The 12,937-nt window shown below is 37.9% G+C and overlaps 1 protein-coding gene across 1 annotated transcript; it reads right to left on the bottom strand.

The window, feature by feature from the left end:
- Window positions 1-8,126: 8,126 nt before the first annotated feature.
- On the bottom strand, window positions 8,127-10,776 carry LOC142160225 (homeobox protein vex1-like). Its single transcript, XM_075215164.1, has 3 exons — window positions 10,517-10,776; window positions 9,436-9,695; window positions 8,127-8,586 (listed from the first exon to the last, which is right to left on the bottom strand). The coding sequence occupies exons 1-3, from the start codon at window positions 10,758-10,760 to the stop codon at window positions 8,257-8,259; spliced, it is 834 nt and encodes a 277-aa protein (XP_075071265.1). The 5' UTR covers window positions 10,761-10,776; the 3' UTR covers window positions 8,127-8,256.
- Window positions 10,777-12,937: the final 2,161 nt, after the last annotated feature.

Genomic DNA, 12,937 nt, shown 5'->3' with positions numbered 1-12,937 from the left:
AGTGTAGTGTGTACCCAGCTTTAGCTATAACACCACCGGGTATACATATTAATAGTTCTACTCACCTATGGATAGATAGAAAACATTGTTTATATATCACCTGTTCTATATTGTATTTGCTGTGGAATTTCATTTATATACAACTACTATATTTCAATTATTATTATAAGCACAGAAAAAAGAGACAAAATATGTGTATATGGGGCACTCCAATAGCAGGATTAAAATAGTTAAATTTTATTGGTATGCGTTAAAAAGGTAGAATTAGGAGCAAAATATTTAAAAGAAAACGTATAAACACACAGTGATACAAAATATAAAATGCAATTTATGTTGCAAGGGCTCCAAAGCTGAAACAACACACTCGTACAAAAGCAATAAGTGTTTAATAACCTGTTGCTATCAAAAAAGGAGCTTTAATAGGCCCAATTAAATTGGTACGGTGTGACTCCTAAATAGCAGTATGATTAATTGCCTTGATAATAGCGCTGGTCAGATGTCGCCTGATATGCCCCAATATGGTAATTAACAAAAGATACGAGGATAGTATCTCGTTGGTAGTTGTGTTTATACAGCAAAGTGGGCATAAAGAAATACAGGCTCTCCGCTAAATGTAATATTCTCTCCGGTGGAGAAACGCTGACATCGGCAAAGAGTAGCAATTCCCACTGATCGCAGGGATATGTGACAAGTCCCTGCCTATATAAACTGAGGAGCGATCAGTATGGTGAGAATCAATGGTAAGGAGAGCAGCTCAGGAGCCCTGAAACGCCAACGCGCGTTTCGCTCGGCTGCTTTTTCAAGGCTATTATTATATTTGTTTTTTGTTATTTTATTTTTATTCCCTCACACACACTTGTTTATGTTGTTTTTAGTCACTGGTTTTAATAAATGTATATGATATTTTAGTTATATATTGTTTAAGGTTATACACTTTAGAGTATTGTGGATTAGTCTATACATTGATCAATACAATATTATTTGGTGGCATGTCAGTCTTCAGCATTGAGTGGTGCAGTGTAAATAGTATATAATGGGCCTCATTTAGAGTCCACTTATTTTTGCATAACATTTTTATTTTTGCACTGCACATGCTTTAAAAAAGAGGATGCATACGTCCATGTATAAATATTTTTGCTTAATTTAGGGATTCGGGACAGTAAAATAAAAGCTGAATACAGTAAGGTCATGTTTAAGTCAATGCAACTGAGCTAGACTTGGATGCATATGGGCAGCACGGTGGCTTAGTGGTTAGCACTTCTGCCTCAAAGCGCTGGGGTCATAAGTTCAATTCCCAACCATGGCCTTATCTGTGTGGAGTTTGTATGTTCTCCCCGTGTTTGTGTGGGTTTCCTCCGGGCGCTCCAGTTTTGTCCCAATTGTTAATTGGCTGCTATCAAATTTACCCTAGTCTCTGTGTATGTTAGGAAATTTAGATTGTAAGTCCCAATGGGGCAGGGACTGATGTGAGTGAGTTCTCTGTAGAGCGCTGCGGAATTAGTGGCGCTATATAAATAACTGATGATGATCCCCGGATAAAACTTTTAGGAGGCGTATTACTTGTAGATGCTAAAGAGCGGGAGGAGTCAGCCCCAGCTCCCTCTCCTATATTTCTCATAATAGACAAAAATATGACATGTTGTATGCAGGACACCGTGCAGAGCCGTAACTAAAAATGTTAGCGCTTGGGGCAAAAAGGAAACGTGACGCCCCGTTGCCCTCAAATGAACCAAAAATATTAATTTCCCTGCACCTCTCTCTTTAGCTTTGCACCCTGGGTGGTTGCCCCTTTCGCACAGTCCTAGTTACAGCCCTGACTGTGTATTCAATGGTAAAATGTTAGCCTATCTGTATTGAAGTCTACATGTAACTTCAGAGAGTATCTGGCATATTACCATTCTCCACCATACCTGCAGAAAGATTTAACCTGGTGGAAATAATAAACCCAGGTACTAAAATTTGCCACAAAATCCACAAACAAATGAACTTCATTAGACATTAGTAGAACAAATGTGGAAAGTTGCCCAAATTAAGATGTAAATGGTGTAATACACAAACACTTGGTGCTGGATGGACTCTATATTTAGATTATTAAAAAAAATATATAATTTTTCTGGTACTCAGAGGGTACACATGGACAGGACCCCCAGAAGGAGACTGCTCAGTATGTACCTGGATGTCATACGCAGTGAACCTAACACACCCAAACTTAGCAGATCCGAGTACCGAGCTGAGCCGGCTTAGTCCTTTCGAGCACCCTCGGAATTGAAAACGAGGCAAAACGTCATTGTTACGTCGTCGGAGCTTTGTATTCTATAAGTACCGCCCTCCATGGCGATCCAGCGCCATTTCACAGAGGGACACAGAAGGGGTAGCACAGTTCTTGCAGTTTCTAGTGCAGTTGGGCAGTTTCATAGGTAGAAAAGAAAAAGGAGGGGTAGCAGTGTTCTTCAAAGTCTCCAGTGACATTCAGAAGAGCTCTATTGCTCCATTGCTAATTGTCAATGCTGAAATAGAAATAATAGGTCTGGCAGGCTTGGTCTTCTAGATTTGCAGTCACATTGTACTGTGTTATATAGGTAACACACAAAGAGGAGAGCTCCATTGCTAATTGTCATTGCTGAAATAGAAATAATAGGTCTGGCAGACTTGGTCTTCTAAATCTGCAGTCTTTGTTTGAAAGTGTATGAAAATAATATTGTGACCTGTGAGGTGGACAAAATTGCCTAAAAATGACTTGAAATTAGTCTTATTGAGATTAATAATAATGTAGGGGGAATAAATGCAAAAATATGTGATTTTAGCAAATAAAAAAAAACGGGATTTTAGAAAAAAAAATCAGGATCCAAAATCAAAACACGCAAGGCCGGATTTGCCTAAACCAAAACACAAAGTTAATCCAGCTCCAAAACCAGAACATGGGGGTCAGTGAACATCCTTACACAATGCATTGTAAAGAAGTGTCATAGACACAAGAGAGAACAGTGTATTTACTGGGAGGAATGCTGTGTATACTTTGCATCTGTTTGCTATAGTAAGGGATACAGTATATTGTCTGACTCAATATGCCTATATAAGTACGCATTTATTCTTTCTCTGTAAACATTCTGAGTGCAAATGTATCCAAATCTGAAACATTTTTAAAAAATATATATTTATTACATTCTATATATTTGCTAATTATTTTATACAAGCAACTACTTAATGCTGTTTTTTTTATTTTATCCAACTCCAAATTGGCCCTATTGTGTTGTAAGGTGCCAATAGAAAGCAACAAGTGTTCTTTTTTTGTGTTTTCGCGCTTATCCAGGGGAATTATTTAATAATTATCAAGTTTTTATTCCACTAAGTATCATCTGTCATCGCAACGATAAGAGATGACTTTTCGGGGCAATTTAATAAACAAGTCATGATGGCACATTGTGTCCGATAGAAAACAGTCATCGCCGGGACAGTGTCCTAAGGAAGACTTCAGGTTCTGACCCTGAGTCTGTACCGCACATGTGCAGTTGCCATTTGCAGTAAACAGTGCAGGGGAGAGCAGCAACGCTGCCGTAGAGGCAGAGGTGAAACTAGTGAGCTGTGGTCCCTGGTGCTGGGAAGTGGGGAGGAGGGAACCGGTGGTCCACAGCTCGCTAGTTCTGACCCTTTGCATCTGCCGTGCAGTGGGCTCTATTATCTCCCTGGGCCCCAGTGCACCACACTTGCCGCATTAATGGTAGTCCCGCCACTGCGAAGAGGGAGTTGTAGATCCCTCTCCTGAGATGCTCTCCCCATAGGATTGAGGGTCAAGCTCCGAAAAGCTAAAGATAAAATTGCCCAAACTCCGACGAGTATTTCTGGAATTGTGGTTTAATGCAGTACTTGGTCTATCCTGGATATCTTCTGCATTAGGCTTTTCTTAAATTAACCTTTTACATAAAAATGCCTAAATCAGGCAGAAAAATCAGTTTGATTTAGGGCTTCTTAAATAGGCCCCTCAAACAGAAAAGACATAAGGGGGATTTAAATTGTCTGTGGGGCACTATGCGGCAATGTAACATTGCGGATATTGGGGTACCGTAGTATTGTGGCTAATTGAATTCCGCTCCTTTATATTATAAAATATTATAAATGCATAATGTACATAGATTAATTTTGTATTTTTAACTTTCTCTTTAACATGCACCTGTCACCTAGACAGTCCAGTCACTCATATTCTAGGATTTGCTAATGTTCATGAGAATTTTCCAAATCAATTCAGTAGGAATCAGCACAGGATGAATTTACGCCAGGTCTCATGAATATTAATTAGTCAGTGATGTCACTGGTTTCTAGTCACGTGATAGGCTCCGTACTGGTACGGTGACACAGAACTCTAAATAAATGATGATGATCACGATAACATATGCCTCCACTCTGGGATGGTGTCAGGATAATTTTAATGATTTTGTTATAAATGTTTTTTTTAAATGCAATTTTAGTTACTTACAAAATAAAATTCTATGAAAAAAAGAAATAAACACTCCACATTGTATAAAAAAACAAAACAATCTCGAAAAATAGGACTATGGGAAATAATTGTTTCAGTCTTCTCCCCGTAGCACACATGTACATCCCTGTGGGTGTGTGGGTGACAATATTCAGGTTTATCATCTGGGACAGCAGTGACATTATTAAGCAATGGTTCTTTTATTGGTTTATGGAACATGCATTGATTACAGACCCCCCAAACTGACCCCTTACACCAGGTAACACAATGCTCTGCTCCCAAACATCCCACCTTAGCTACTACTGCAGTCAGCTTAGTACCTGGGGGAAGGGGTCAGATTGGAGAGTCTGAATCAGGAATTATCCAATCAGAACCTTTAAACATTGTAGAACCTTGTGTGTCACTTTTTTTTGTCATATACGCAATTCACCCTCCAGCTGCGGTTTTCCATTAGACATAAATGTTCCATTCCACGTTGCTTGTATGAATAGTGAAAGTGAATTACCATCCCTAGTACACCTAAGTTAGGGAGGACAGAGCAGTACTGTGAGGTGAGGAGGGGAGGGGAATAAAGGCAAGTAACATAGTAACATAGTTGATGAGGTTGAAAAAAGACACCAGTCCATCAAGTTCAACCTATTTTGGATCTCCTGCGATCCTGCACTTCTATTTGAAATTAATCCAGAGTAAGCAACCGCCAATCTGTTTCAATTGTGAAAATCCCCCCAGACTCAATATTGCAGTCCTATTTTTACCCTATATCCACTACTATCCTACATTTTAAATTAACGGTCGTATCCCTGGATTCACTTTTCCACTAAAAATTTGTCTAACCCTTTCTTAAACATATCTATTGAATCTGCCATCACAACCTTCCCTGGCAATGAATTCCATATCTTGACTGCCCTTACTGTAAAGAACCCCTTCCTTTGCTGGTTGTGAAATTTCCTCTCCTCTAACCTTAGGGGATGACCACGTGTCCTGTGTATGGTCCTTGGGGTAAAAAGTTCCCATGAAAGCTCTCTGTATTGACCCCTAATGTATTTGTACATAGTAATCATATCTCCCCTTAGAAGCCTATTTTCTAAAGTAAACATGCCTAAACTGGCTAACCTTTCCTCATAACTTAATGACTCCATACCCTTTATCAATTTTGTCGCCCTTCTCTGAACCCTTTCTAGTTCCAAATTATCTTTTTTATAGAGTGGTGCCCAGAACTGTACTGCATATTCAAGATGAAGTCTTACCAACGATTTATACAGTGGCAAAATTACACTGTCTTCCCTTGCATCTATGCCCCTTTTTATGCATGCCAATACTTTGTTTGCCCTTGCAGCTGCTGCTTGACATTGAGCACTATTGCTAAGTCTACTGTCTACGAGCACTCCCAAATCCTTTTCCATTATAGATTCTCCTAAATTAATTCCATTTAATTTATAGATTGCGTTCTTGTTTTTGATCCCTGAATGCATAACCTTACATTTATCTGTGTTAAACCTCATATTCCATTTGGCCGCCCAATCCTCCAGTTTATTTAAGTCCCTCTGTAGAGAAGCTACATCTTGCTCTGATTTTATTACCTTACAGAGTTTAGTGTCATCTGCAAAAATAGAAACTTTACTCTCTAAACCATCACCAAGGTCATTAATAAATATATTAAAAAGGAGTGGTCCCAGCACGGAACCTTGAGGTACTTCCACTTAAGACTTTTGACCAATTAGAAAATGTTCCATTTATCACAACTCTCTGTTCCCTATTCTCTAACCAGTTTTTGATCCAAGTACAAATTTTGATTCCTTGACCAAGTTCCCTTATTTTGTAAACCAACCTCTTGTGTGGCACTGTATCAAAGGCCTTTGCAAAATCTAAGTAGACCACATCTACTGTCCTGCCCTGTCTAAGTTCCCACTAACTTCCTCGTAGAAACTAATTCGATTAGTTTGACATGACCTATCCCTCACAAATCCATGTTGATTCCCACTAATAATTTTATTGCGTACCAAGTAATCCTGAATACTGTCCCTTAAAATACCTTCCAGTAGTTTCCCCACTATTGATGTCAGGCTTACAGGTCTATAATTCTCTGGTTGTGATCTCGTCCCCTTTTTAAACAACGGCACCACATCTGCTATTCCCCAATCCCTTGGTACTGAGCCTGATGAGATTGAATCTCTGAAAATTAAATAGCGGTCTAGCCATTTCCGAGTTTAACTCCATAAGGACCCTTGGGTGTATGCCATCTGGACCTGGAGCTTTATTTATCTTAATATTCTTCAGTCGCCTTTGGACTTCTTCCTCTGACAACCAAGTATTAATTAATGGCATGGTTTCATTTCCATTTTTATGTATTACTCCTGCCATTTGTTCCTCTCTGGTAAATACTGAAGAAAAGAACGTGTTTAATACCTCTGCTTTTTCCTTAGTATCATTTATCAATTCACCCATCTCCCTTCTTAGGAGTCCTATATTATCTTTTTTAATCCTTTTGCCATTTATATACTTAAAAAACTTTTTGGGGTTTGTCTTACTTTCTTTTGCAACGTGCCTTTCATTTTCTAATTTAGCCAATCTAATTTCCTTTTTGCATGTTTTATTAAATTCCTTGTACTTACGGAAGGACTCCTCTGACCCTTCAGACTTAAACAATTTAAATGCACGCTTCTTCCTTTGCATTTCTTCCCTTACCTTTTTATTTAGCCACATTGGTTTCGACTTAATTCTTTTACATTTATTTCCCATTTCCCATTTACATTTATGTCATAGACAGCATTCGTTATGAAGGTACAGAGTCCTAACAACACAGTATGTATCCCTGTAGGAAACATTCATAAATGCAAATTTACAATTATAAAGAGGTGTAATATATTATAAACCAATATGTAGTTGAAACAGACCCCCAAGCGGACCCCAACCTGGTAAAAAATTGCTTTGCTCTCGAATTTCCAATTATGCTACTAGTGCAGTAACCTGGGCTGGGGTAATTAATAGATGGTTAAAGACCACCATTCTCATCAATGAATGGAAAGAACTCCTGTAACAGATCCTGCCCAGGACATACCCACTAAAAGCTTATGATTATGATATTTCAAAATGTTACGCTAAGAGATATTTACACCCACCTGCAACAAGGACTTCTTGTCCTAGAAAAGTTTGAGGAAACTGCTATAATAAGAGTGAACACATTGAAATTTTTTTTTTTCCTTTTCATTCAATTTTTTTTTCCCATGCACCTGCAACTTTTGTTTAATCCACTCTTCCTACTTTAGTTCATATACACTGGTCCCAATTCAGACACACACTTTGCTTTACTATTTAAGCTGCGATGTGAAGACAAAAATAATCCAAATAAAACACACACATTCAAGTTGTGAGCATCTTTGAAATCACTGGAGGGTATGAACTTCTAGACCTTATGGCTCTGTGCTAGTTCTGGTGGACTAAGTCCTTGTGAGTTTTTAGATCAACAATAGCAGCTAGTCTAAAGCAACACAAGAAGACAGCAGAGACCATTCAAACAGTACTGTCAATACACAATCTTTTTTCATTGATTTTTGGCATTAAAAAATTACTTACAATCCAATAATCATTGAACATAAGCATTTTATTCTGATTAATTATAACGGCCAAATTATATTTTATCCACAGTTCAATGCATACAAATGGTAAAAAATGCACCGATAATAAAAATAACTTACAATAAATATGTGCAACATTTTCAACTGTCCATAAAAATATTTAAAGAAAAAAAAAAAAAAAAGAAAAAAAAAAAAGTGCCCCCAGTAAGGTTAATATGGTGTGTATCTGCGACCAACTGGCTCGTTAAGCATAGGGTGTACAACCATAGGAGGGCAAGGGTAAGAACCAAGACTTGGAGGAGGAATGGGCGCTGCGTGTAGTCCAGGCCTAACCACCGTAGTATGAAGTGGTCCAAAAGGATGAGCTGGTGCTGGAGGAGTAAGGGGCACTGCCAGCTCCGGCCTTAGAGAGCTGCCCGGTGATTGAAAGTCTGGGTAGCTGTAGTAAGGAAGGTACACGCCGGAAAAAAAAGCCTCCACTCTTGCATCTTGACTTTGACGTTTGAACTTCATCCTCCGGTTCTGAAACCAGGTTTTAATCTAAAACAAAAATAAATAAAAACCGATTTGAAGGACATTTGAATCCGTACTAAAAACGTAAACTCACGCTCTCAGTAAATAGCTGAAGCATCTTCCTGTTCATTAGATCTTTAGAAACATAGACCGGGTCATTTTGGGGGGGTGTGGAGTAAATGTTTTCTGGGACAAACCATATTACAATGCATGGGGTGCAAATTAGTTTATTTTGCACATAACTTAAATACTGGCTGTTTTTCCATCTAACTGACAAATACTTGATAGCTTTATTTTTACACTGAAATTTAAAGTTGATCTAGGACATGCCCTACCCCAACTATAAATCTGACATCAAATTTTAAAAGTACCTCCCCCTCCAATGCAACATGGTTTTGCCAAGGTGCATAGTTACTCCTTTTTTTTTGCTTTACTCTCATTAGCGAGTCAGGTCCATAGTAGTTAGTCAAGTTCAACTATTAAGTTCAACTATTATGAACTTTTCCAACTGATCCTTTTTTCAGTTTGTGTGTTGTATGTGTATATACTCTTTTACTCTTTTTTTTGCCTTACTTTCCTTTATGAATCAGGCCCTAAATGTTTATTTCCCCACCCCTTATGTATCACATAAAAATAAAAGAGTAATTATATTCATAATATTAAAATAATATTTAAACAATTTGAACAAGAAATAAACTGCGACTTCTAATATATTTGCAGATATACAATATATAATTAGGGAATGGCAATTCCCAAAGAGTAATGTTAAGGCTTGGAATATATCTAGAACCTCGACAGGAATTGAGGTACAATACTTAACATGTAATATTCCCCTACAATGACTGTTCTCTAGATATATACAAGGATTCAGCTTACCTGTGTCTCTGACAACTTAAGCACCTTGGACAGCCGCTTCTTCTCGCTGGACCCAATGTATTTGTGGTCCTTGAAGCTCTTCTCCAGCTCCAGTAATTGCTGGTCTGTGAACTTAGTGCGGGACCTGGAGGTGGTCTCCTCCTCGGACAGGGACCCCGGACTCTTCAGACTGTCAGAGGAGGAGTTCTGACAGGTCTCTTGTTCAGGACTAGGCCGGCTGGCTGAGACCTCCTTAAATGCCTTTCGCGAAGTGGCAGCATCTGTAGAAGAAGAATACAAAAGTAATGTAGAAAAACAATACACAATACACTGACCTTACTAGAATTAAAAAGTTTTTATAAACAATCAAGTGAGGGATTGTATACATTAACAAAACGTTTAATATGACACCAGGTTTATATAAAATAAAAGTGTGCATTCATGCTTCTGTACCATGCTACTCACCAGCTAGTGTAGAACTACACGTTAGTGTGCACTACCAAACTCTGATTGGCAGAGCATGATGTTACTTGTAGTTCCACAGTAGCTGTAAAGCCATATAATGCCTGTCTCCTTTAAACTCTAAAGGACTGAAAAGCTGAATGACCCAACCTGCATCTCTAATAATAATAAAAATATCACATAGTGCAACAGCTAAAGTAATTCAATTGTAGAGTAACGTATGTGTCTTGTGGATCAGGTTTTTTTTCCTATGCACACCATGCTTCCTGTAAGTCAACAACGGGCTTTCGATATAAGCCTGCTATGGCTGGTAACGGAGGACAAATATCTTACACATGGATAGAATATAATGTGAAAATAAATGGGGGGGGCATATATACACAAATAAATTATATATTAGCGATTGTAAAAATAGGGCTTCTCCTGACCTGCCACAAAACAAATTTGCTAATTTGCCACACCCAAGAACTCCGCTAATTACGTAATTGCTAACGAAATGAGTTACACTTAATAAATAGGGAGGTACAAAATTGATAACAACGTAGAAATTGTGTTTATTTTTTAAAAAATTAGAGTATTTGTAAAGAACAAGAGAACTAAAAACGTACAAAAATAAATTCATAATAATATATATTCATACCGTGTGCTCCTTGTAGAGTATTTGAGGTTTGATAAAGTGCAATTGCGTGGTCAATTTGATTTTCCTTCTCATTGCAGGCCGAGGTAGGCCTGTCCATTGCTGGTGACTTTAAAATATTGTGTTCGTTGTGATACTGAAAAGCTGAATAACCCAACCTGCGTCGGAATAAATCCACATTAGGGTGAGTTGTATTCCTACGGCTGCTCTCTGAGAGCCATTCCACGGTGTAAGATCTCTTTTCCATTCCCAGGCAGAGATGGTCTCTGATTCCACAAATGTGCACACACTAAATTTACCTCTCTGTCCCACGGATATATAAGGCCTCGACCCAACGTGGGGTGTAACGACCCAACACTTGTAATGATGTCTGTAACAATAGCCTTATTGGGTGTTACAGTAATTTCCATTGTCAGGCGACTGTCACATCCTCTTAATCCCTCAATACAGTAGTTAGAGGACAGTAAACTGTCTCCAAGTTCATTTCTAGAAGGCTGGCACTTAATGATATAACTGTCAGGTAATTGAATCAGTACATTTTAGGATTAGATAGTCTTATATCATTGCTTTTAACCCTTTTACGAATTCATTGTTTCAAGTTAAGATAACACTTCTAGTGGAGCCATTTAAATTATATAACTGGACAGACTGACTAAGAAAAACTTAATCAGAGAAGCCAGGTTGTTTCAATCGATACTATTCTGACTGTAATAAAGCACAATGAAATAATTGGATACTATTAAATACTATCATTTAAGAACAATGAATTTGATATGATATTGGGTTACGAATTTCAGGTATATTGAAATGAAGTATAATCTATGTATGAATTGATGGGACTATGGCACAAGGAAACATTAAATTGGGGGCTACTAGTCTAAGGTATAATTATTCACTATAAGTTCCTGCAACAGGAAAGGACTCTCGGAGCAGACAGCCTTATCTGATCTTCGGTGCCAGGTACTGTTTGTGGGGAATCATGTTAATGTGGTTTATTAAGGAAGGCTCGGCATTAGGAAATGAGGGGACAGGCATTGAGAATGACAGCAAATGTGTGCTGGGTGCATTTCAAAGTCAATCGCTTGATGTTTTTATGAAGTAGATCAAACGCCTAATTGTACATTTTGTGAAAGAAACCGAGTCCTCTCTCAGGTGATTTTAGATAACAATGAGTTGCAGAGTAACCCCTTCCTTGTCTGCTGACCAGCACATTGTTTGCATTGGGTTTCCCACCGTTCTGCGCTGGAAGGGGTTAACCAAGACTCACAAGCGGACCCCAAGCAAACACCTCATTTACCAGAGTAAGGAGTTGTCTGGATAAGCTGTCTCCACTCTAACCACATATACAGCCCAATGACACAGAATGAACTGATTGTGCAGTTTACTTATGTAAACAGATTCGAGGAAGAAAGTTAAAGTACTAATATCTATTGTCTTCAAAGGGAACTTCTTGTCTGTGTTTAGACACTTATCCATTATATGGGTGTCAATTGTGGACTCAATGACAACTATTACCTGATTTATTTTTGTTTTGTATTGTAAGATACACTCCAATCTCTACAGTGTGCCTTTTCCAAACAACTAATAATAAAACATAAATAAACCCGTTTCTTCGTACTTGACATAAACGATACGTGTTTAATATTCGTGTTTCCATTTATGTCATATTATAGAGAGATTAAAATTCTCTTTGATTTTCAACCCATTCCAGCACCCAATATATGTTACGCTTGTAGAAATCTCGATTATGTTCAAGTAAATAATACTTCTGTGGTTCTGCAGCTGACAGGTAATGACGATGCCAGCAAATGTTGGAAAGGCCTGCTGAGACTTATAGTTCCTCTACAGCTGGAACATGACAGATTGCCTACCTCTGATATAGTGATTTGTTCTGATAGTCTAGTAACACTGTGCTACATGTATATAACCTGCATATTCGTTTGGAATACATTGTAGGCAGTAGTTGAGTTAAAGTAATAATATCGTACTTATAGTAATTATCTTGTTCGCTCTATAACTGTAACATGAATTATGAGGTTTGAATCTCCCCCTAGGTCAGACTTATTGATTCATATCTGAATCACTACACAATCACTTTTAACAGGAGGCTTATAACACGCAGGAAGACATGAATATGTGAATGACATTTTGTAACATGGAAAGAAACACACAAAATGTTTTTTATTTCTTAATGTAACTTTGATTATATACATATTTACTGTGATACATTTTCATATATTGTCTTTTATTACAATCTACAATAGCTATCTTACTTTTTCCTCAAACAGGGCTGCAAAAGCTCAGGGCTGACAATAAATCAGATTTTAGGTACCTGCCTAAACACAGGTGTGGTAGACAAATTACTGACTAAAGCACTTGTAATAATTAAAACATATGTAGTTCATCTTGCTAATCATCATCTAA

This window comes from Mixophyes fleayi, chromosome 6 (genome assembly GCF_038048845.1).
Source record: "Mixophyes fleayi isolate aMixFle1 chromosome 6, aMixFle1.hap1, whole genome shotgun sequence".
NCBI lineage: Eukaryota > Metazoa > Chordata > Amphibia > Anura > Limnodynastidae > Mixophyes > Mixophyes fleayi.
Note: the sequence above shows the minus strand (reverse complement) of the source record. Positions and strands in the feature narration are given on the sequence as shown.

What these genes read in the sequence shown, in the direction of transcription:
- LOC142160225 (XM_075215164.1), bottom strand. Translation starts at nt 10,760, where the DNA reads ATGGAAAAGAGATCTTACACCGTGGAATGGCTCTCAGAGAGCAGCCGT. An exon ending in TACTCTACAAGGAGCACACG is followed by an intron (nt 9,696 to 10,516) that starts GTATGAATATAT and finishes CTTCTTCTACAG; the next exon opens with ATGCTGCCACTTCGCGAAAG. An exon ending in TTAAGTTGTCAGAGACACAG is followed by an intron (nt 8,587 to 9,435) that starts GTAAGCTGAATC and finishes TTTTTGTTTTAG; the next exon opens with ATTAAAACCTGGTTTCAGAA.